The sequence below is a fragment of the Phyllostomus hastatus genome, unplaced genomic scaffold (genome assembly GCF_019186645.2).
Source record: "Phyllostomus hastatus isolate PE091 unplaced genomic scaffold, TTU_PhHast_1.1 phas_contig_58, whole genome shotgun sequence".
NCBI lineage: Eukaryota > Metazoa > Chordata > Mammalia > Chiroptera > Phyllostomidae > Phyllostomus > Phyllostomus hastatus.
In genome coordinates, this window is record NW_025333916.1 from 26,868,498 (window position 1) to 26,893,596 (window position 25,099).

Consider the following 25,099-nt stretch of genomic DNA (forward strand, 5'->3'; position numbering starts at 1 on the left):
CTAAAATACAATAATTTAAGGTAAACTACACTTGCTCATACCCAGCAATAGGTTTTTCTCAGCAATCAAAGAAAACAGCTGTATATCTTTCTGACATTTCTTCTTACCCTAAATCTCAAAATCACACAACTTTAACAGCATTAGTTTCCTACCTGTTCACTGTTACTTAAAACAATCTAGCTATATACAAAAATTTGGCATGTTTTATAAATGCTGACTGATAAAGATATTACATAGCTGCTAATGGGATTTTCTTTTTTTTTTTTAATATTTTATTTATTTATTTTTAGAGAGGGAAGGGAGGGCGATAGAGAGAGAGAGAGAGAGAGAGAGAGAAACATCGATGTGCGGTTGCTGGGGTTTATGGCCTGCAACCCAGGAATGTACCCTGGCTGGGAATCGAACCTGGGACACTTTGGGAGTAAGCCATATAGCCTCAATCCACTGAGCTACGCCAGCCAGGGCTGGGATTTTCTTTTAAGCACAGCAAATGAATGCTTGAAAGTTTAGTTCTATTTATGGCAATGTTTGTGTTTTAGCATTTTTTAAAGTATATAAACATTTAAGTCCGAAGAGGTCAGAAAAACATTTATAAAATAAATATGTAGAAAATTTTAGAATTTCAATGATTCAGATAAATTGACCATTCTTTAATGAATCAGAAAAAAACTCTAGTTTATGGAAACAATTCTATACTGAATAAATTACCCTAAACATAATTTTTAATGGTTTAAAATTTGGATGGAACTGGAGAGAATTATGATAAGTGAAATAAGCCTGGTTTTGAGGGACAAATACCGTATGATCTCACCTTTAACTGGAACATAATCAACAAAAGAAAAAAGCAAACAAAATACAACCAGAGACATTGAAATTAAGAACAATCTAACAATAGCCAGACCGGGGGAGGGGGGGGGACAATGGGGAGGGTTTTCAGGAACTACTATAAAGCACACGTGGATAAAACCAAGGGGGAGGGTGGAAGCAAGGGAAAGCCGTGAGTTTGGCTGGGGTGGAGGGGAGTGGTGGAGGGAAAATGCAGACAACTGTCATTGAACAAAAACAAAGTAATTTTAAAAAATTCTACGGTGGTCAATTTTAAATGCTGTTATTAAAAATAGAGTTTTGATGGTTTGTTCCATAATATTAATTACAATAGAGTCTGTTATAGGTATGGGCCTTGACTGCAAATTTCTCAACTTCATGTAAAATGAAATGTCCTTTCCTTATCTTCAAAAGATTTGAATTACTTTTTATTTAAAATTTGACACTTTATTGTTACCAAAACAAAACTTCTAATGACAAGTTGTTGTTACTTAACTTTAATTTTCCAGTATTTTAGAAAAAAACTTTGGCTATTAATTTAAGTGCATGTTACTCCTCCTGGTAACAAACTTCTTACTCAACTTTGTGTTACAAGAACATTGAACAGTTTTTTTTTTTCATAACTACAGTAGAAAAAAATAACTCCATATAATACCTGTTGCATTTGTAGTATTTTAGTATAAAGCAGACAATTAAGTTTAGATCACTGATGAATCAATAGTTCTTTGTGGCTTATTTCTTTTTCCAAAATTATACCTTGTGTATCTAATTCAGGATAAAGTAGTTGAAATATAATAATTATTTTATGTGTTCCTATTAAAGGCAGAGTGTGACTGTAAAAAATTGATTGAAACCAGTAAAAAAATGATGTAAAATCACAATGCCACAATATTTAAAAATAAACTGAATAAAGGGAACACCGAGGCTTGTCTTAAAGAAGCTGTCATTCTTTTTTTTAGAGATTATAACACATACAATAAATGAATTTTATCAAAATACAGCACATTTCTTCTACTATATCCATAAAAATCAATTCCTATGTAAATAGTACTGAAAAATCAACTAAAATGAGTTAAAATTTACAAAGAGTTGTTAAAGGGTTTCAATCAGTATTATTAAAACTATACAGTACAATAACCAGTTGATAACATTTTGAGAGAAGTGCAATATTTGCATTCACATCTTTTTAAAAGTACTACCTATTTGCTGACTAGCAAGAAAGGAACCAGTCTAACTCACTTTTGCAAAAATAATATCAATTACTGTTTTTGCTAGTCCTATAAAAATCTTATTTAAACAAGGTTGAAAAACAAAGGATAACAGATTAAAAATTCCAAAATTGAATTTCTTATTAAAAATGAATTGCAATAACTGGATATTGCTCTAATGAAAGGCTCCACACTAGCCTCAACTAAAAACAGTTATTGGTCTTCTATGGCACTTTTTATGGTCCAAATAACCATGCATTTATTCTTACCATTGCATGTTACTCAATTTTTATTTGATTATAGACAGACAAAAACAAAATTTTATTTGGATAAAGAAAATTAATAAGTCTTTACCAAATATTTCTTACACTAACGAGAACAAAGGCAGTTGGCGGTAAAACACTACTACACTGATACATGTAGAAACCCTTTAAAGACTCTGAAGCATCGAGTTCACATTTAATGTTACCTGTAGAAACAGCCCTTTATTGGAACACACTTTCACACACTGGCAGGCCCCAAGGACCCGTCCCTTGCTCTACAACTCCCCACAGCAATTCTCTATCACTGTGCCAGTTTCACAGACTTGCTTTGGTTTCCTAGCGCCATGCGTGCTGTTTCCTTTTACTTTACCAAGGCGATGTAGGCCAAACGAAATCAAGAGGCTCTCCTAAATCTTCTTGCATTTTGCACCATAGCAACACAATCTTAAAACTGGCCATTTTAGTTTCATTTGCTGCTTAAAATAAAAATTATAAATTAACATTAAAATGGAGTACTAATTATAAAACAAATTGCAAATATCACCATTTGCAAAAAAACAAAATCAAGGTATTTGTGTATCACAGAAAAATCATGGACATACATCTACGGAACAGTTAAAAAATTCCTGTGAGTAAAAAAAAATTAAAAACCAAATCACCAGTAGCAAATGTATTGTTAATGGCTCTGATAAGAACAGATCATGTAGCGCTCATAAAATGCAATTATCGTCTTTTTTATTTCTTTAAAAAGACATTACATTTTTATTGCATTATTCTATTAATAAAAACACATTAACAGATTGCTGCTTTTTCATTCTTTGCTTTCAAATTTTTATAAGAATTAACTGTTTGAATCAGGCCTTGGAAAGTGATCCCACCAGCACCACCTTCACCTACTCACTCTGCAATTCAATATTCACATAGCAAAAGCCAACACTTCAAATCTCTTGCCCACATAAAAAAAAGTAGTTTCAGCAGAAAAACATTAATATCAGTTGAATAAAAATAAGGGCATAAAAGCTATGAGATAGCTCTGCCATCCGCCTCTGGGCTACAATCAAGGCCAACTAGAGCCTTGTACAGAGTTCAGTCACGTATATGAAATCCAAAAATAAACCTACAGTCTATACAAAAACAACATACATGTGTTTTTGTAGCCTTGATTGCTATGTTTTTAAAAACCTAACCAGAAGTTTTATATGGTTTGAGTTCAACAGTCTTCCCTATATACTGTACAGTGGTTCTTTCCCTCTAGTCACAAGTTCCATTATTTCATTAATGTACAAATTTGAACATGATTTTTTGAGTTCTTTATATATAAAAATAGTCAAAATATCAATTTCCCCTGCAAGTATCTTCTAATAAATCTTGCTGTCTTCCCTCCCTTTTTTTTGCCCACAGTTCTTATGAAGAAATCTCTCGTACAATGATGAGTTCTACTGTGTTCTGGAAAGTTTTTAGCAAGGACACCGCCTGTCCATGTTCAATATTGATAAAACTGTAGCCATTAGCCTAGAAGAAAGAAGAAAATTATTTTAAGAAAAACATTTCAGAGTAATTTATTTGCACTGGGGCATTTAAGTTTCTATCAGGTAGTGAAATCTAGCAGAAAATAAGAATGATTTTGACAATTTAATCTAGGCTCCTGGGCCCTAAAATAAAATCTCTGAAGGTGAGATTCAGGAACCTGTATTTTCAGATGACTCCTATTGTAGCGGCCAATGCCAGGAAGTACTTGTTAAAGACAGTGTCATCAGACAGGGTGGTCTGCGTATGCACTACTGTGCAACTGAAGCTACCAAGTTGCCAGGATAACAGATCAAGACTACTACACTTCTTACAACTTAGGCTAAATATTTATTGAGGTCTTACTGTATACAAGATACACAATTCTAAGTACTTCCATTAATTAACTCCTTTGTCATAACCCGAAGATTCCTTTTTTAATTAAAAATATTTTTTAAAATGTTTATTGATTTTAGAGAGAAAGGAAGGGAGCAGAGAGAGGGAGAGAAAGAGAAAGAGAGAAACATCAATGTGAGAGAGAAACATCAATCAGCTGCCTCCCATAAACACCCTGAGCAGGGATCAAACCTGCAACCCAGGTGTGTGCCCTGACCAGGAAATGAATCTCTAACCCAAGGGTGTCAAACTCGGTTTCACAGGGGCCACATCAGCCTCATGGTTGCCTTCAAAGGGCCTAATGTAATTTCAACTCCTTAACAGTTAAGGAGTAGTTACATTTATACAGTCCTAAAAGTATTTCTGCTCTTTGAAGGCAACCACGAGGCTGATGTGGCCCCTGGTGAAAATGAGTTTGACACCCCTGCCCTAACCTATTGGTGTATGAAATGGTACTCCAACCTGCTGAGCCACCCTGGCCAGGGCCACAAAAAAGACTCTTTCATCACCTCATTTTAGAGAAGTTAACATTCCAGAACTTCAATAAAATGCTAAAATATATCAAACATGTATTTAAAAATATCAGTAAGATTTTTCAGAGTACAAGGCAGAAATATTTTAAACTGTGAAAGCACTAGAGAGTAGCCTGTAAGAAATATCACCATTTCCATACACAAATATGTGAAGATAAACTTCATAAAATGCTTACTGTGTTGTGCCAGGTATAATGCACACTTTTTTTTGCCCAAATTTTTGAGGGAAGAGTAAGGATGAGCATTATACATAGGTATAATGATTACAAACCACAGGGTATAATAATCCCACGTATAATGCACAGAAAAACATGGGTGTGCCTTATATACTGCAAAACAATATTTTTATAAAATGTCATTTAATAATTTCTTAATGAGGAGGCAAATCAGTTATAAAATGAAAAATAAAGAAAATAATAAAAAGATATATCTTAGTTACCTGGATAATTTTATCACCTGGTTGCAGTAATTTTGATGCTGGTCCTTCGGGCTGTACCCTTGTTACAAATATACCCTTTAATAACAACAACAAAAAAATATCACTGAATAGGAAGCAGTATGCCTAAGTAACAGCACCACAAAGCAATCTTTCTTTCTCAATATGCAAATATTTGAATCATGGTCCAGGTTTTTTCCTTCTCTTCTCTGAAAACATTGTGACAGCCAACCATGTAATTTTATTTTTATTTTTATTTTTGCCTCTGGTAATTTTGACATCAGTATAGTGATTACTGTTAAAGTTACTTCTATAAGATGTACAAAAATAGTGACAAAATTAAAAATTACAGTATGAGGCATGTTTAAATTTTTTGGTTAAATTTGTATCCCTCAATTAATTTGAACAGATTACATTTCAAAACAAAAAGCTGAACAATAGAAAAATCAATAGGTGGTCTGTCTAGATTTACAGAAATAGCTGCTAGAGTTTTACTCATGTATAAGAGGTATTAACTTGGTGAATAAAACTTTTTGGTGGGTATTGGGTGGGTGGGTATGGGTATTTCAAATGATATATAAATAAAACTCACATCATCATCAGGTTTGAATGGGTTTCCTCTTCCACCAACACCTCCTGATATGCTAAATCCAAGTTCTGGATCTTTTTCAACTCTCACTCGAATCTGAGTTAATATGGATATAAAATAAATCATTACCACTATTATGAAAAAAGTTGTAACACAATACCACTCACAGTTAAATATCAGAAAATTAAGTTCGAACAACATACCTATGTAAGGATTCATCTAAAATGAATATTTGGGCAGATGAAGTGAAACTATGACATGGAATACTATGTTAATGAGTTAGTGAGTTAAAAGGCACAGCTGGGATTATAAAGCAAAGCTCCTAACTTAATCTATTGCTGTTTTATGAGGATAGGCAACCAATTAATGGTGACCCTATTGTATTTTTTAGACATCATTGATATAAAGACATACAGCAAACACATAAAACATGTACTTTATTATTAGTTTCCCTTTGTGAAACATCTATATTACAAAGTATATCTGTCTACTGGGCATTTCGTAGTTGCAAAATGAATAAACCATTTGTTCTCTACCTAAGTTTCTAACAATATCATTTTAGCAATAAACTATCAAAATATATGACAACTTTTTAAAAAAGTACTTTGTAAGATTTAAATCTCAAAGTAGTTTGGAGATTATAGTCAAGTTTCAAAAGCTGAGTGTCGAATAACAACAGCAAACCATAATATGCCAATTCAAGTTTAATGGATTACTATTTATATTCTTAAAGGTCTGATTACCAGAGTATAATCAACTAGTTTGGGAAAAATACCCACCTTAAGGAAAAAATATCATGCCTAAAACACAACATCCTACATCAATTAATGAAAATGGGGTAGAAGTGAAATCAGTCAAATTAAACCACCGACTTTAACATCTTACAAACTGAATAGGAAACCAAATCCTTAAACACAAAATGGTAACAAAAAAAAAAAAAAAAACCTGTTAAAATTCTATATGGATTCACTGCTAATAATTAAATAACCTATAAAATACATTAAAAGCTTAGTCTCATATTTCAAATATTCTTGATTATTCTTACCTCTTGCCTTGCCAGTTCATGGCCTTGTCTAGGAGAACAATGGGGCTGTGTATATGGAGGCTGGTGGGCCACTTTCAGCATCAAGTAATCAATTAGTTGTTCTCTAGAGGGATGCCTTGCCACAGATGCCTGAGGAAGGGGGTGATGTATTTGACTATAATTTGCCTGAGGCATGAGAGGCTGGCCCATCTGTCCATTACTCAAAGGCATCTAAGAAAAACATGAAGTGTCTTAAAATGACCAATAATAATGTCTTATTACAAATATTTGGATTTTCTTCTTGGAGCATTTTAAAAGCACTAGAGTTTAACATTCTAAATCACAAAGTATCATGCCACTTACCCTATTTATTCTAATTTCACACTTTTAAAATAAAAAAGCCATTAATGTTTTAATTCTAAACTTGCCTGATTGATGATAGATGCACTTTTTAAAGGTTTCATTCAAATGAAAGTCATATCTACATTTAAAATTATTAATTTTCTGTCTGATATAAATGTACCTATTATTCTCATATACCCAAATGTTAAAATGGTAAACAGTATGCTAAAATTTAAAACTTAAGTTAGTCCATTAAAAGAGTACGTTTTCCTATACTAAATCTCTCACATTTGCACAAAACATGCATTTACTCATGTTTTTCATTAAAACAAAAGTAATTTCTTGGTAGAATTTTTTTCCCAATCTGATTATATCTTTTCTACCTTTATGTATTCCTTTCCAGAATTAACAAGCCAATTCAGCTATGTAGTTGGAAACTGATTTATTTCTCATTATGTGTACCAGCAATTTTTAAACTCTCTAAATATTAATTTTATAGAATATTAACCACAAAAGTTAAACTGAGATTCTAGTTTATTTTTCACAAGTTAAACAAAAATCTTGAGGTTATTTTGTTGTCAAAGAATTATCCTGGTTATAACTCCTTTCATTTTTTATAGATTGTATCTGAACTTTAGACTTAAAAATACCTTTGTAGAAATGTGGCAGGTAGCTTATTCTGTTAGTGAGGAATCTGATAAATAAGGTTGCATCTGTATTATGAATATTTACATATGAATAGATTTTTTATTGAAAAAGGAAATATATTTAAGCTATTCATTTAAAACATCACTGTTGATTATTAATAAAAGTTTACCTGATCCACAAGAAAATCATGAAAAATTGTAAGGGAAATACTCGAACCCCATTTCTCTAAAATTATTCAAAAGTAGAAAATTTGGTACTGGAACAATGATTAAAATAAAATTTAAAAAAAAAGAGAAAAATTGGGAAGACTATGGCAATAGAATCAGAACTACATATTTTTCTTTGCAAACCTTGTGGAAAGATACAAAATTGTTTGCCTTCGGTAAAAAGGATTTTCACCTCTTAAAGTAGTCTTCTTTTTCACTGTGTTATACTTGAAAAGTCAGTTAAATATGAAGTCTGAAACATACATAGGTGTTTTACCACAGAGAGAATGCTGGCACAAAGGTGTTATTACTCCCTGACATTCTCTCCTTGGGCATTTACTACTTGATCACTGTAAATTTGAAGCAATTAATCTGCCCAGGAATACTTAAGTGGTTGTGCTGTTATTTTATTACTTACACACGACTCTGTAGACAGCACTTGTTTTTCTCTGTATTTATACAATTTTTTCCTATGTGCAAATTCAATGCTTTTCTCCAGACAGTAATTACTTCTGACCTATTCTTAAGACTTCCTGCCACCTAGATACTTGTTTGTGCCTGACATTCTACATCAATGCTAAATATATCCCCGGAATATATTAAGCTTTGATACACAGATGGCTCAGGACAATAAAAAGCATAAAACAAGCTCGGTAACTGAAACCATAAAATGGATATTAGGAAGAAAAAGAAACTGGGTAACAGAGCTTAACACCCTCCCCCCCAAAAAAAGACAAAATAGACATGTATGGAATTAAATTTTATGTGGCTGGGTTCCTATTCTCAAGAACAATGTAGAGGTTTATACATGATCTACAACTACACTTCATAATTATATCTGATTATACTAGAATATGGAATGCCTTAGTTATTAAAAGTATTAAGAACAAAATCACCATCTATTCTACCATATAAAGTCTTTTAATTATATTACTATTGAAAAAAGATTTTATATTTTTTAAAATATATATTTTATTATATATTATATTTTTTATATTTTAAAAAAGATTTTATATTTTAGGGGAAGGGAAGAAGAAGGAGAGGGACAGAAACACCAATGTGAGAGAGAAACATCAATCGGTTGCCTCTCACATGAGCCCCAACCAGGGACTGGCTGAATCCACAACCTAGGCACGTACCCTGACCGGGAATCAAACTTGCAACCTTTCACTTTGTGAGACGATGCCCAACCAACTGAGCCACACCAGTCAGGACTCTATTTATATTTTTAATTAGTGATCTCTAATTACATGTAAAGTATTTTAAAATGCCTTGAGTAGTAGTAAAACATCCTGAAATGAAGAATTTAAGATAGGTTTATCTAACTCTCCAAATAGGTTTATTAGGAATGCCAAAATCCTTTCGATACAAATAAGTTGGTGATAGTACAGAAATCCAAAAAAGAACCCCCCCAAAAATTACACTAAAATGAGCCTCCAATGTGGGGAAAAATCATGGAATAAACTGAAAATTAGCAGAATGCAATTCTATTTCTTAATTGTTTAAAAAATAAATCCTCACTAAGCAAGGAAGAAAGTTCTCAAAAAAGTATTTTCAGTGTTAAAGCATCTATGCTCTTTCTAGTTCAAAAGCCACAACACATAGTAGCTCAAGCTACTACTTCATTCATTTCCTGAACACTCGCTTTCAAGCTGTCTGAAGGAACATCTCCGTGACTGAGTGCAGCTGATGAGTAGTTGTGCTGTCCTGAAATGAATACATCACTCGGACAAGGATCTCCTAAACAGGATGTTTGGGGAGGCTTCGAATTAGGGGACAGTAAAAAGTAAGCAAATAATGATCTCTAAAATGTGCAACCAAAATGATGATGACACGTGAGAGGAGATTAGAAAAAAACAGTGCTACGTAATAGAAAGACAAAGAACCAAATAAAACATTATCATCACAACTGCCATCAATCTTAGAATTTTTGTGACAAATGTTAACTAAGTTTATTACGATAATCATTTTGCAATATGCACATATATCAAATCATCATGATGCACACCCTGAATTAATACAATGTCATGTCATTATATTTCAGTAATACTGGGGGGAAATTAGGACTTTTAACCATATTCCAAAGTTAATGGCAAATGTTTGTTTTTACAATATATAAAAAGTTTATACAGATATATACTGTTAAGCTATTTCTTTATAATGCTTTTAGTTTTATTTACAATAATACCTAGCTTTTAATGCTTTCAGCAACATTTTTAACCCTAGTTAAAAGTCCCAAATTTTAAGAGCCACTGAAATTTGTACCTGTTGAGCAGCACAAAAAGTCTTTTTTTTGTGGGGGGCGGGGTAAGAAATTAACTGATGTTCTTTTAACAGGACAGTCTCACCAAGGATTTTCTTTTAAATGATGAACAAAACCAATAAACACACAGTTATATAACTTACTTTAGCTTATTTTAATTCTATCATACTAATATTAGTCAGCTATGTTTTCAAAAGCACTGGTTTGGTGAAATGCTTTTAAAATTAACTAACTAGGATTCCTATTTTTATATGTCAGATAATATCCTTGTAATTTAACACACTGATAGCTTTAAATAGAAAACAGATCTCATTATTTCTGTATATTTCTTATAAATATGGTGAGATGTAAGATTCCTAAATTTTTCATTTTAATTTAGCTCTAAACACATTGTTATATTTTGGAAAACTAGACAGTGTTAAAGTAGCACTATTATTACTTTCAAAACAGTATGATACTAGCAACACAGATATGCAAATTATACTATCATGTTGAAAAATAATCTGAAATCTATTTCATTAGGCTATCCCACAGGATACATATAAAACTAACAGTTTATAACATAATCTTAGAAAATGTATCTGCAACAGTTCTATCATGTACAGTTAGCTGCTAGTTCAAACCTTAGGATTTTTAGATGTGGTTTGATCAAATTTTGTGTATTTATTCAAGGAAAACTTTTATTTTCCTTCTTCGTTTTTGAGATGTCCTTTCAGAATGCATAAAAATCAACTTAGCTCATAGCTTGAAGTTTAAACTCAAGCCTGAATGTACAACTGTGTTTATCTAGTCTTTAAAAGAACAAGCATATTATGAATTAAAAAGTAAAATGCAACAGAGTCAAAGGCTCTGAATTTAAGAGTAATTAACAAGCAAAAAATATTACTATGTAAGAATTTGTAAAGAATAATTGTTCCAGATGACTATAAAATTACCCTGGAGTTAATAAAACCCCCTGGACTTTGCTCTGTGGCTTCCATTGGAATAGTGCCAGAAATTCAGGGCTTAATAGTCATCACCCCCTCTCTCAATCTGTTTCAGTCTGGTAAATTACAAAATGATTGCTGCCACTGTAACATAACATAGAACCAAGAGATGGCAGGTGACAGAAGGCAGAGCAAGATGGGTGATACACACAGCAAAACAAATCAGGAAACTGCTCCTATCCTAGAACACAACAGAGCAAAGCCAGGAATGTATTAAAGGGTGGGGGAAAGGAGGGGCAGTAGAATGATCAGGAAAAAGAAAAGGACCCAGAAGTAAGCAGTCTTGTGGAAAGAAAACTGAGGAGGGGATAAAGTAAGGTTATAGGGGAAGATAAGTCTTTTCAGGATAGGGGAGGGGCAGAGGAAATATTTGGAGGCTATGCTACTACCTCAAGTTGTTATGAAAGGAAAATCTTAAAACAGAGCCGTATCAGAGCTGTTCTGTTCTTTTCCCTTCTCTCCTAGTCTTATACCTTATCCTTAACTTTCATTAAAATAAGTCTTTCTTCATCACTCCTAATGACTAGGGCTGAAATGTGGTAATAAAGAATTTGAGTTTTGCCTTTTTATCGGTACTTATTACATTTTCTCCAGCCTCACATTTAATAGTATTTAGCAAATTATGATTAAACTTAGTTCTACTAAGTTCTTAGTGCTTTTTATTGGCCTATATTCAATCACTGAAGTGAAAATCACTCTTCCCCACAAGTCCTCTGTATTTGGGGAGAGCAAGCTAATTTTAAGAGAAAGACACTGCAAAGAATAATTTTTTAAAAACCTCTCGGTTATTTCTATTCCTCACCCTTTCTTACATTAAAAAGAGTTGACTACCTCCTTTGTTATGACCACAGAAACTTAAGTGATAAAGACTAAAATCAGCTTTGCAGCAAGTTTCAGCACTAAGCCATGGTGGAGCTGGGAGGTAATCAAGATACCGAACCCACAGTAAATTTTATTTTCTAGAAATATCAAAACATTAAAATGTGAGGTTTACTTCTCTTCTATGTACTCAAAGTACTTGTCTACTACAGGTACTCACTCGAAAAATGTGCCCACCAGAACCTCTTCCGTCTGCAACACTCAAGGCAAGACTACCTTGGCTGCCATGCAGATCCCTAGAGCTGCCATAGTGACAGTTGCTTACAGCAGTGAAATTGGAATTAAAGGACCTTGACAGCATGCTCTGAATAAAGAGGGGACAGATTTAACAGAGATTAGCATAGCATGCAAAATTCACAAGACATGTTATGTACATAGATGTATTTATAAGCCCAATACCACACAGAAATATGATGCAATATGGGATTTTCAGTGCCACTGAAAGAAAACAGCACGATTTTCCCATGTAGTTACATAACAACATGCATATACACATAGAAATTACAGGTAATCCAACTATTCAAGTTTAAACACCAAAGAAAGTACATACATATATATGCCTTTATGCTATTATTTCCTTTACTCATGACATATCTTATTAAAAGTTCATCAGAAAATAGGAACTGATGTCACACCCAGAGGTATCTGCACATACAGTTATACATGGAACACAAACTAATTCCTCTATAAAGATAAATTTTACCAACCACCAGTTATTTCTAAGTCAAATGGATTTCTAGTGAGTCTGGTTCATTTTATGGGAATTGTCTTATTATTAAATAAATGCAGAGTGTAAATACGTAATATAGCACAAAATATACCTGCAATATATGCCAGGATCTTAGTCACTGCAATTGCTAAAAATTATCTTCTGCATTTAGAAAAAAGCCTTAACATAAGGGAGAAGTTTAATATAAACACAGTTTTAGGATATAACATTTAAAAGGCTTTCACTGCTCTATAATTACCAGAATAAAAACAAAAACTAAAAAGTGAATATATAAAAACTTCCTATTTAACAGATACTGAAGATTATTGTAACTTAGGAGTTAGTGCCTTTTGCTGCTTAAACCTGAAGAACCACTGAGGGAATCCTTCCAAATATTTCATTTATATAAATGTCTAATCATTAATCCTATAGCTGTCTGTGAAAAATGTACCTTAATGAATGCACTGCCTGATTCTCATTACTTCTGTTTATTTCAAACTTGTTAAACCATACAGGTTTCAAGTGTACAACTCAATAGAACATCACCTGCACACTGCTTTGCTGCCCACTGCCCCAAAGTCTCTTTCCCCACCAGCAAAAGCTGGCCTCTACCTGTGCTCAGCCCCCTTTCCCTCTGGCCACCGTCACACTGTTGTGTGTGTGTAAAATACTTAATCCCTTCACCTTTTTTCATCCAACCCTCCATCCCCTCTTCTGACATCTGTCTGTTCCATGTATCCATGCCTCTGCGTCTATTTTGTTCCTCAGTTTATTTTGTTCATTAGATTCTACAAATAAAGTGAGATCATATGCTATTTGTCTTCCATTGCCAGGCTTATTTCACTTAGCATAGTATATTCTAGGTCCACCCATGCTGTTGCAAAAGGTAAGATTTCCTTCTTTTTTACAGCCACATACGATTCCACTATATAAATGTACCACAGCTTTTTTATTCACTCATCTACTGATGAGCACTTAGGCTGCTGTTCTTTCAGGCATATGCTTTTTGTCATGTCCCTGAATATTGAGGGTCTGATGGTTGAAGTGAGAGAAACCACATTTTGAGCATGGCTTATAATCAAGACTTATGAAAATGCTGTAATAAACACTTCTATGTTACTTTCTGGAAATACAGAACTTATCCAGACTATGAAGTTGATGTGTACTATTAAGAAACATTAATATAACATTCCAGAATGAAAAAGATATATAAAATTACAAAGTACACTTTTAGTTATTTTGTGGATTCTAAAGTAATGACTAAATAAAAAGCTGAACTCAATAGCCCATACTTTTCCAAACCATTTCAGTAGGAACAAGGATTTGGCAGAGGCAATGCAGATTCCATAAACATCTGATTAGAAGGTAAAAATGAAGACATTATACACACAATTATATATACCCATGTTTTAAACATGTTAATGTGAGTGGACTGACTGACCTTGTTTAAGAATATGCAGATCTGAAACAAAGCCTATTCTGTCATCTTCGAACATATACAACATTTTGTAAATATTTCAAAATGACTAAGAAGCCTGGAGCTCAGAATAGGTCTGGTTTTAAATTCAGGCTTGTGCACAGACATCCATATAAAATGGCACTCCATCACAACACATCAACACATTGTGGAGAGTTCAATGAAGTGTTAGGCGTATGTTCTGAGCACTGTTGTACGGTACATGCCAATAGTTGTAAAATAGCAAGTGACATAAAAATTATCATGTTCTTATTTTAAATCATACTTGGTTGAGTGCTTCTTATCGGGGGTGTTTTAAATATAGTGAGTAATATTAGCAAATGCTGGCATTAGTAATAATTCAACTTTGAAATAAAAATTTTTATTCATTTTCAATGTTGTTTTATTTGTAAGTAAGTCTTGAGATTTTGGAGGTAAAATCTATTTTATATGTTTAGATTCCAGGTAGTTTGTTGGGCTGGAGGGGTGTCACTGCCACGAGGTTTCAAAACCAAGTAAGGGTCAATAACATATATTTATGTTATTATTTCTAAACTCTCAGCTGGGCAAAGTAGCAACTGGGGACTTACCCCTAGAGGTAGCACAGACATTGTGAAGTCCCCTGAATAATCTTTTTAAATGTCCACCATGCCACCAGAGGCATGTTTGGGGAAGGAAGGGAGAATCACAGAGGAGCAAAAGGAGATCTCCCATCACTCTTCACCACTGTCAATCAACGCTTCAAGTTTGGAGTGTAAATCATGTTGCTCTGTGCATTTCTTAATTTCACTAAACTAATTTTCATCTCTAAATTACCAGTGTGCGTGCCAAGTGATTGTAATGCAAATTTCTAAGTGTAAAAAGCAGAGGCACCATGAACAATGAGGTGACTGCTACTTGCTTCCTATTTACTAAAGTCCAGGCACGTCTCTGTCAGACAGTAAAGTAATGGGAGAATAGCCATCTGAGATGTCACTAATAGTAATATACTATAGTAATAAATAAACTCATCACTTCTTCCAAATCTGCTATTCCTCCTCTAGTCCAGCAGTAGTTAATGGCACTGCCTACAGCCAGTTATTCAAGGCACCAATCTTAAGCTTAATCTCTTTTCAATGACTGATTATAGGAATATTCCAAGCAGAAGTAAATTCTTATACAGTCAGAACTGCCTCTTAAATTCATTCCTTTGTCTCAATTCTACTGATACATTCTCATTTGTTTTCTGGATGACTAGACAGCCTCATAACTCAATCAACTTAATTATAAAGCTTCATCCTCCTCAAATCCAGTTCCACACTATCACCAGAAGTTTATTTATAAAACAGCTATATTATGCTTCTGCTTAAGAAATTTCCAAATTCCTTAGAAAAAGCACACAAGTTCAAAGCACCGCAATGGTATATACAGTTATAGCTGAAACATAATCAATCAATGAGAATAAAGTTGCCTAACACAAATGGCTCATTTACTTAATGCTGAGAAAACAGCACTGCACAGAGCTAATTACAGGCAGAGGTTCAATGTGAATTGAGGTATTAATTATATTTTTAAGTATTTCTGAAAAATTCAACTTAAGGAATTTTTAAAAATAATGACTAGTTAAGGTTGTACATATTCAGTTATTTGAAAAACATATATTTAATAAACAGAGGTAAGATAATTCTTGGGTAAAATCCACTGAGAGGTATGAAGCTAAATCCTAAAGAATATGCCTTAAAACAATTGAGCCACAGAACTGTGGCACTAATACATCAGTTTTACAGGCTACTTAAAAAATGTTTAACTTCTTTCAAAGAGCAAACACCTGCACACTACTGAAAAGCCAGATAGATGAGTTCAAATAGGCTGAAATGCAGTTCAGAAAAGAGTAAATGCCATGCCAGATGTCATCTGTGCCAGTGATGGTGTTAGTCAGGTAACTGGGGGAAAAAATCTTAGATGAAGTATTTACATTTACAATGTACTTGTTTTTCTGTTAACTATATAATAAACTGATTGTTTTTGTATACATATTTACATAATAATTATTAATAGATGACAGGACAGAAAATGCTAAATACAGGGATGCACTGATATACATGTATTATTTACAGTATGTGTGGCACAAGGTACAAGAGACACACACACACACAAATACATACTATGAATAAGTCCATTAGAAAACAGTGGGGAGTAAGAGAAGGGAAAGGAGCTTATACTACCACCTCAATGTTTTGAGTCTGGCCAAGTCTGAACTTGGAACTCTATTGTCAGTACCAAGGAAAAACTCCTAGAATATTGGTATACATTCAACAATTCAGAGTGTTTTGTTACGCCTTGTTTAAAAACAAAGAATGTCAAATGTTTTTAATAAAAATCAGTAAATTCATACGGAAGAGTATGAAAAATTCATGTTTAATTACCTTTTCTAACTTTTTGGCCTCAATGTGTCGCAGTACTTGTTCTCGCCAATCATGAGGAACTTTACTTTTCCCTGGAGAATCTAATAAAGAATGCTCAGAACCAACCCTTGCATTTGGTCTTTTTGAAGGACTAGTCCGTGAATAATTGAAATCACTAACTGACATAGTTCTCTCTGGTATTTCACTAACAGAGGGTCGAGCACTTTGAGGCCTCGATGTGTTTGGACCATCAATGCTGTATGTTCGTGCAGAAAGAGGCCTCTGTGATCCTGACATCATCGGAGGAGTTCTTCCCACTGGATGTAACTCTCTGTATGATACATAATCTCCTTCAGGGATTTGGGCCCTCCTTATGGAACCTGGCTCACCAAGATTTATAGAGGTTGTAGAGGACACGCTGCTTTGTCGCTGAATTGTATTTCGAGTTGCTCCAGGAATGAACCGGTCATTTGGTGAGATGGCCCACATTTCCCCATGTCTTCCTGGGCCAAGTCTTGGATGTAAATGGTATCCAGTATTAGCTCGAATATTGTTATGGTTAGAGAAATTCATATTGGTGGGATGTTTGGTGTAACTGTGACTTTCTGTGCTGTCTGATCTAGAAAGGCGCTGAGAAGGAAAACTGACATGATCTATTTGGGGATTTTGTTTGGAGTGCCACAAAGGGTCCTTAACTGCAGCGCTGCTACTGTACTGGATATTATATTGTGGAGGCCCATATATCTGAGATGTAGATTGTAGACCACTTGTTGTGGGGCCTCTTATACTTGGCTCTTCAGGATTATGATTTGAATCAAACTTAAAAACTGCCTTTGTACCTGATATTAAATCAGAAGATGAAGAAGAACCAGAAAACACTTGCAATGGCTGATCATACAAAAGTGTAGCAGACTTGCTCCTGACTATATTTTTTCCATCAATAGTAGATGTGACTTTAACTGTTGTACTTTGCTGCTGAAGTCCATTATCACTAAGAATGTCATATATTTTTAGCTCTCCAGTCTCCATATTAGTTATGCTATGAGATTTCACAACAGACCCTATTGGCCCACTTCTCTGAGGGGAGATATCTTCAGTACTTTTGGAAATACCCATATCAACAGAAGAATCAGTGTTATGTGGTTCAAGCCTCCTGGGAGACTGTGGAGTTTCCTCAGAATGTCCATTTACCTTATTTATACATTCCAGATTAGGACACTTGTTTCCATTTTCCAAGTGCTCATCTTCTCCTTTAGCATTCATGTTTAAAAAACTTGTTCCAAGCAATATATCCTGTGTCTTTGACCTTTCCACTCTCTCAGGTTGAAATGTATCATTAGTTATAAGTCTATTAAGATTCATATTGATATGGTCTAATTTGTGAGATTCATCAGATGTGGCTGTTGAGTCAACACCTTTCTCTATAAGAACTAATCGCTCTTCAATATTCAAATCATATTCAGGTAAGTTGAAATCTTTCTTCTCATGAATCTTGAATTTTTCCTCTGTGGAATGGTTTAAAATATCTCCATTTTGTAAAAGGCTATTCAAATTTTCATCTTCTTGCCTAAAACAAAAATAATTTTATTGAAAACATCATAAAACCCAGTTTTCTTAGCAATGGGAGATTTATATTAAATGGAGACAAGTAAAACTGTATTAAAATGTATAATCAACATTTTCATCAATATCACAAATCACTTAGTCACAATACAGTTGGAGCTAAACAATAAAGAAAAGTGGACTTATTATGTATTCTCTTCTGGTGCATCTTTTCACAAATGTGCCAAAATATGAAATGCTTGAAAAATGGGGAGATACATGGAGAAAGAACCAATAACTTGAATAGCTGAGTAAAGAGAACAGAACATTTCTATAAATAGTTCTGAAATCTTACATTAAACACAGTTATCATGTTAACTAAGTTATTAGATTCAAATATATAGATAAGGAAATTATCTAAAGGGTTAAACAATAGCTCAGAGCTCTACAAAACATGACGAATGATCAAAACTGAAGTTAAATTTATCACATTAAGTGACTACTTTGGACTTGGGAAAAATTTATAAATGTGCTATTCCAAAATTATAGAAATATTTTATTTCTACTTGGTGATTATGAAAACATATTTGGGTCCTTAAGTTATATTTTACAAATACTCCCATTAGGTGACATAAAATACTTATGATTAGGAATACAATACAAAAAGGTGTAGCTGTATCCCTTTGTTAGCCTTTATTTCATTACATAAAAAACATGACTTAAGAAATACTAACCTACTTCCCAACATCAGTAAAATTTCATTATTTAACAAATTAATCATTATCTTAACATCTTAAAGGGTTGAAGAATTAATATATTACCATACTGGGTCTTAGCCTCAAATTCAGAGAACTGATATAATGATTAATCATAATTACAACCACCTAACTGCTAAACTCATTTTACGGTACCAAAGTAATTTTCCTTCTCCAAAAATATAAATCAATACATACAAAAATTTGACTTAAATATGCTACCTGGAGCTTAAGAACAATTGAACTCTAAAAAAAATATTTAGCAATATCCATATAATTCGCTTTGGGTTCAGTAGTAACCCAAATCTATCAAGCAATCTACCTGACAGACTATCATGAAGGTAAAATGGGATAGTTTTACTTTGATAACCAAACTCTTGAGAGCCCAAATAATATATCTGTTTTAAACTTCAGCTAAATTCCAACCTGTAGGAATTAAGTCTTTTTTTCAGAGACTTTGACCTACAAATTTAAACCTAAGCCAAAGATACGGAGCTAAAGAAAAATATTTAAATCGATGGCATCAATTTAAATACATATGATTTAAATGTGAACAGAGAGGGACACAGGCTGTGTTATACTTTTAAAAAGATCTTTAAATCCTGTGGAAAGAGAAAACAGACTGGAATGGGGTGATGAGGACAACCACACCCAAGGAGTGGAGTTCCTGCCCAAGGCCCCAGGGCAGGTAAGAAAACAGCACTGAGGCCCAGAGGACCAACAGTTTGCTGGGGGTCATAAGACTCCATGGCTGAGGGAGGATACAGGAGACCTGCTTACCTGCAGTCGAACAGTGGTTGTCTGCAACCATCAAAAATAATTTTGCATTTCTAACCCTAAAAATACTCCTTTCAACTTGAATTACTCCAAATAAGCTGTTTATGTTGTAATAACTAGAACCACTGTAAAACTGTTCAACCTTTTAATGAGAAGAATTAGAATATATTTTAAATCTCTTCTTCCCCCCTTAAAAGACTAATCTAAAACAGAATCAGAACATGTATAAAGAACTCACAGACAACGGAGGTGAACATGTGGGAGGACTGAATGTGGAAGGTGGGAGTAGGTACAGCAGGAGAGTGTAATGGGGGGAAAATGGAACAACTATAACTGAACAATAAAAAAATTAAAAGGAAATGTATATGGAAGAAACCATATACTGCCTGAACCACTTCTATACTATTAATTTGTGAGATCCTTTATGTTTTGGTCATATATATTTATTTATATTTCTAGCTCTATTTATTGTATGAATAAAGTATTTTGTTAAGATAGTCACAAACCTGTTTTTGGAATTAATACCCATATGAGTTTGTTTCATTGGAGAGCAGAGTGAGGTATCTTGACTACTGTCAGTATTAAGAGAAACTGAATCAGACATCCGGGATGGAGAAGAACAGTTGCTGTTATTCTGATTGCTATTGTGTGTAACTTCATCTGATAAAGAATCTGTGTCCTTTGGATCATCTGAAGCAAACAAACAAACAAACTCAAGACAAAAAAACTCAAGCCATTAATAGTCACCAAGAATCTGTGTGAAATATTTCCCAGTAATGATAAACAGCATTTATATTGTCCTCGTTCAACATACGAGGGGAGACCACCAAAAAAACCCAGAAATTTATTAAAAATTGTGTATTTATCCTTACATGTTTAAAGTTCAGTCACCTTCAAAGTACTCTCCATTTGATGCAATACACCTAATCAAGATTTCTTTTCCACTGTTCAAAACAGTTTTGAACTCGTTGATTTTGATGTCCTTTAATGCTTCTGCCTTTAATGCTTTTGTGTCTCACCTTTTCCTCATCAGCAAAATATTTCCCCTTTGAGGACTTTTTTTCATCCGGGGAAACAAAAAAGTCATGTGGGGAGAGACGGAGTGAATAAGGAGGGTGGGGCATGGGGAGGTCATGCAGGCATGTGCCCTGACTGGGAATCGAACTGGCAACACTTTGGTTTGCAGGCCGGCACTCAATCCACTGAGCCACATCAGCCAGGGCAAGAATACAATATCTTTACACCCTAAAGGACATTTTTAACTAACTCAATTCTAGCCAAATCATAGGAATATTATATATAGACATAGTCAAAAGAGACTACATGAATCTGAATTAAGGATATTTTTGCTGTTCCAAATATTTCACTTTAGGTAGTCTGTTTTGAGTTTTACAGTTAAAAACAGCAGCACATGAGGCTCTCTAATTTCAAGTTTAAGGTGTTAGGGTCTCAGATTATAAATTTTTAAAATAACATTAAACTATATGTCACTTAAATTCTTTCCTAGACATATTCCTCTTCTTCCAACTGTATCATGTTACAAATGTCATAATTAGATGAACATGAAGTATTTAACATACAGCAAGTAGCAACTAGAAAGTACTCAACAAGTATCACCATCATTATCATCATGAAACACAAGCTATTTGAGGACCACCCCTGATATATCAAGTTTCATTAATGCCATAAAGGCAAAGATTGGATAATATTTGGTGGAGGTAATACAGAGAGAGGTTCAGGGCACTGGTGGGGAGGAGTGGGGCACTGGTGGGGAGGAGTGGGGGAAGGAAGAGATAGATATCCTCCAAGTTCCCTTTCACTTTTAAGAGTCTGAGATTTTATAAAAAGAATGAAAGAATGGCTGGAAAGAAGTATTATTTAAAAATAAGTTCTGGGACAGTTAAAATACAGTAATAACAAATATCTATTATACATTAGGTACTGGGCTACATCTGAGTACACTGAGTAATCTAGTACTTTTGATATTCACAAAATCCATTAGCCTCATTTTATGTAAAATTAGATATGTATACATGGATAAAATTAGGTACCTCAAGGATCACATAGCAAATAAGTAGTAGAAACAGAATTATAATCTAGGCTTGTATGCCCATCAAGTTCATGCCTTTGTAAGTAGGCCTGCATAAGGGAAGAGAAAAGGTCCTGTAGACTGTCCTTTAAAAACAAGAGAGAAAAGAGACTTCAAAAAGGCATGTTTGCCCTGACTGGTGTGGCTTAGTGGGTTGGGCATTGTTCTGCAAAGCCAAAGGTCACTGGTTCAATTCCAGCACGTGACTGGGTTGTGGGCCAGGTCCACTGATGGGGGTGTGCTAGAGGCAACAGATTGATGTTTCTCTCCTTCTCTTTCTCTCTCCCTTCCTCGCTCTCTAAAAATAAATAAATAAAACCTTCCCCCCCACCCAAAAGCATGTTTTAAAAAGTGTTGCTAAAAAGTGTTTTAAATAACTTAATGACATTTAAGGAACCCTATTCTAAAAAATTATAAATTTTATTCAGCCCATGTCTAATCTCAGTGCTTCCCTTTAACAGCTGACCTTTCTTGTTATTACTCAGTGCTACCACTTTCGGCTGGTTAATGGAGGCTTCAATTAATGGTGGTCGCATCTCTGCCATTTTCATTTCTTCATCAGAAGAAAGTTCCTCAGATTCCTAATTTAAAGAGAAAAGAGTGAAATATTTATGAAAACAGATTTTGGTTTCTTTAAATGAATAAATATTAAGTCTTAAGAACTTTAAAGAGAAAAGAACATGTATGAAACCTTTTTATAGTAACATGTAGTGAGTAAAAGTAGTAAATAATTTAATAATTTTAAAGACAAGCCAATAAAACTGGTACTTATGAATAGTATTCTAAAGCACCTATGGGATAATTTTCCTGGGGCAGGCCTTAATTCAAGTGTATTAATGATCACTATGTACCTAGTACTACAGCAGTGCCAGAGCAATAAAAATAAATAAAACACAATCCCTGTCCTTGAAAGACTCTGTTCCAATAAAAATCTCTTCCTAATCCTCAAATTTATTGCTCCAGGGATCAATCACTGGGTTCCAAAAAATCAGAAAGACTGAGGTGTTCTTTCACTAACATGAATTAATGACATTTTTTTGCCCAATTTGAAGACAGAATTTTATATTATTCTCCATTATTTTTTCCTCTAATATTTGGCAATTGTCCTAAGTTACCTACTATGGAGAGCTATTAGGTAGAAAGAAAGACCTATTAATGAAAATATTTTAATAATGTATATGGTATAAATCAGATTAAATTATTCCTAGTTAATATGATAAAAATAATTGAAAGGTTTTAGAAAGGTATTCTGTTAAAAGTACTAAGACTTTTAGGTATCCTAAGTGCCATAATAAAGATATGGACTAGAATCAGCAAACTTTCAGTGAAAAGGCCACATAGTAAATAGTTTACACTTCGAGAATGATACACTTTCTGCTGGAACTTCTCAACTCTGCCACAGGCACGAAAGTAGTCACAGGCTATACATAAACAAATGACCACGACTGTGTGCCAGTAAAGCTGAATTTCATCTAATTTTTCACACCATGAAATATTATTCTTTTGATTTTTATTCAACCATTTAATAATGTAAAAGCTGTTCTTAGCTTGCAAGCCATATAAAAACAGGCAGGTAGTGGGCTGGATGTGGATCATAGTTTTTTAACCCTGCTCAAGACTGCATACTGCGATGGAAAAGATAGACAGCTAATTAGTAGAACAGATAAATAATGTAAATTTGGTTTGGTCTAGATGTGTGAGTTAAGAGAGGAATGACATTCTGAGTAGAGGAAGGATGGAAATAAGAAAAGGTATGGCAAGTCAGCTCCATGCAGCTGGAACTTAGGAGAAATGGCAAGACAGAGAGAAAAGGTGAATGATCGTATTTTGAGTATGAACTCAGGGATGTGTTGGCCACGAATGGAGGTTGCCAAGCCAGGAACTCACAAGATCATACTATCTTTTAAACTAGTAACTCTGGTACTAAGAAATGTATGGGAAGACACTGGCAGAGAGGAATCTCCCCATCACAACAGTCCTGAAGAAAAAAGAATACATCTGTCCCTAGGTAATGGCAGTGATGTCTGCCAAAGAGAAAAAGAATTTCACAGAAATTTTGGGATTAACAGGATTTAATGACAGAATGAATGTGACAAGGAGGGGCAAAAGGTCTGTTCTAATCTTTGATATCTGCAGCATTTAAACTGCTGACCAGACTTTCTCCTTCATGAAATTATATTACACCTGGGCTTCTGGGAACTGCAGCCCGCTAATCTCCTCTCACCTTTCTCCTTTGCTCACATCACTTAATCTTCCTGTAGTTAGCTCTTATTTTTTTCCTTTCTCTTTCCCCCTGGATATACATTTTCTTCAATGATTATATTTAATGTAGGCAATGCTCCAATTTATAATCTAGCTTTTCTTTCTCATTTAAGCTAAAGATCCACATGTCCAACTACCTTCTGAACATGTCTACCTATTGATCTTGTCATTTCTTCAAATTCCACCTATCTGAAAACAACCTTGTCCTTCCAAGGCTGTTTGTTCTCTTAATATCCCTATTTCTGTTAACGGCATCATCATTGCATTCAGGCATGGTTATAGGATTGTTCTCTCTCCTCCATTCCCTATAAGCAGTGGTATTCACACATTACATTTGTAAACAGTCTTGCACCTAATTCCTAGGGTGCCTTTTCGTTAAGCCCTCAAACTTGGAGAATTCAGTATCTGGTGCCAGGTAACTCTAATACATAGCCCTACCACAAGTAATGCTCTGCTAAAAAGTCTCCAGAGATTCCCCTAAGACTACAGAACGTGAAGTTCAAACTTCTGAGCATGGCTTTCAAGGGCCTCATAATCAGGATCTAAGCTACTCTACTAATTATATTTCATACTGTCACCCCTGACATATCCAGTCAGATGGAACATGCCCTTTTCTTCATTTTCCAAATACCATTCTTTGGCTCTCATTATTCTTCCATACTTCATTCAGTTGTTTCTGCTAATTGAAATATTTCAAAATAAGGTTGAATGTCTCCTTCATCTTAAAGTATCCTTGAATCTTTGTAGCCAGAAAATCTCTTTTCTAAATTTCTATAGACCTTACTACTTGTATTAGTGCTTTTCTTATACATTTCACACAGTCTAACCTTAATCATATTCTTATGTATTCATTTTTCCTTTCTGCCACCATATCTCCAAACATAGTCCTTACACAGAGAAATTACACTGAGTAATAAATTCACTGGGAAAAACCTAATAACCTTTTCACAGACTACTACAGTAGACTCAACACATGTAATAATACACTAAATGATGTTTTCCATTTAATAATTCAAAAGCC

The 25,099-nt window shown here is 34.1% G+C and overlaps 1 protein-coding gene across 7 annotated transcripts in view; it reads right to left on the bottom strand.

Moving 5' to 3' along the window:
- Window positions 1–1,226: 1,226 nt before the first annotated feature.
- ERBIN (erbb2 interacting protein) overlaps window positions 1,227–25,099 on the bottom strand; it is a 121,471-nt gene continuing 97,598 nt past the window's right edge. For 3 of the 7 annotated variants that reach the window (XM_045848276.1, XM_045848277.1, XM_045848278.1), the window contains exons 20-27: window positions 22,283–22,397; window positions 20,234–20,417; window positions 16,675–18,220; window positions 12,265–12,408; window positions 6,802–7,011; window positions 5,760–5,852; window positions 5,171–5,245; window positions 1,227–3,808 (exon numbers count right to left, since the gene is read on the bottom strand). In XM_045848276.1, the coding sequence (XP_045704232.1) occupies window positions 3,701–3,808; window positions 5,171–5,245; window positions 5,760–5,852; window positions 6,802–7,011; window positions 12,265–12,408; window positions 16,675–18,220; window positions 20,234–20,417; window positions 22,283–22,397 (2,475 nt within the window). In that variant the 3' untranslated portion in view covers window positions 1,227–3,700. The remainder of the gene's footprint in view (window positions 3,809–5,170; window positions 5,246–5,759; window positions 5,853–6,801; window positions 7,012–12,264; window positions 12,409–16,674; window positions 18,221–20,233; window positions 20,418–22,282; window positions 22,398–25,099) is intronic. The other 4 variants (XM_045848279.1, XM_045848281.1, XM_045848280.1 and 1 more) reach the window with 4 other exon arrangements.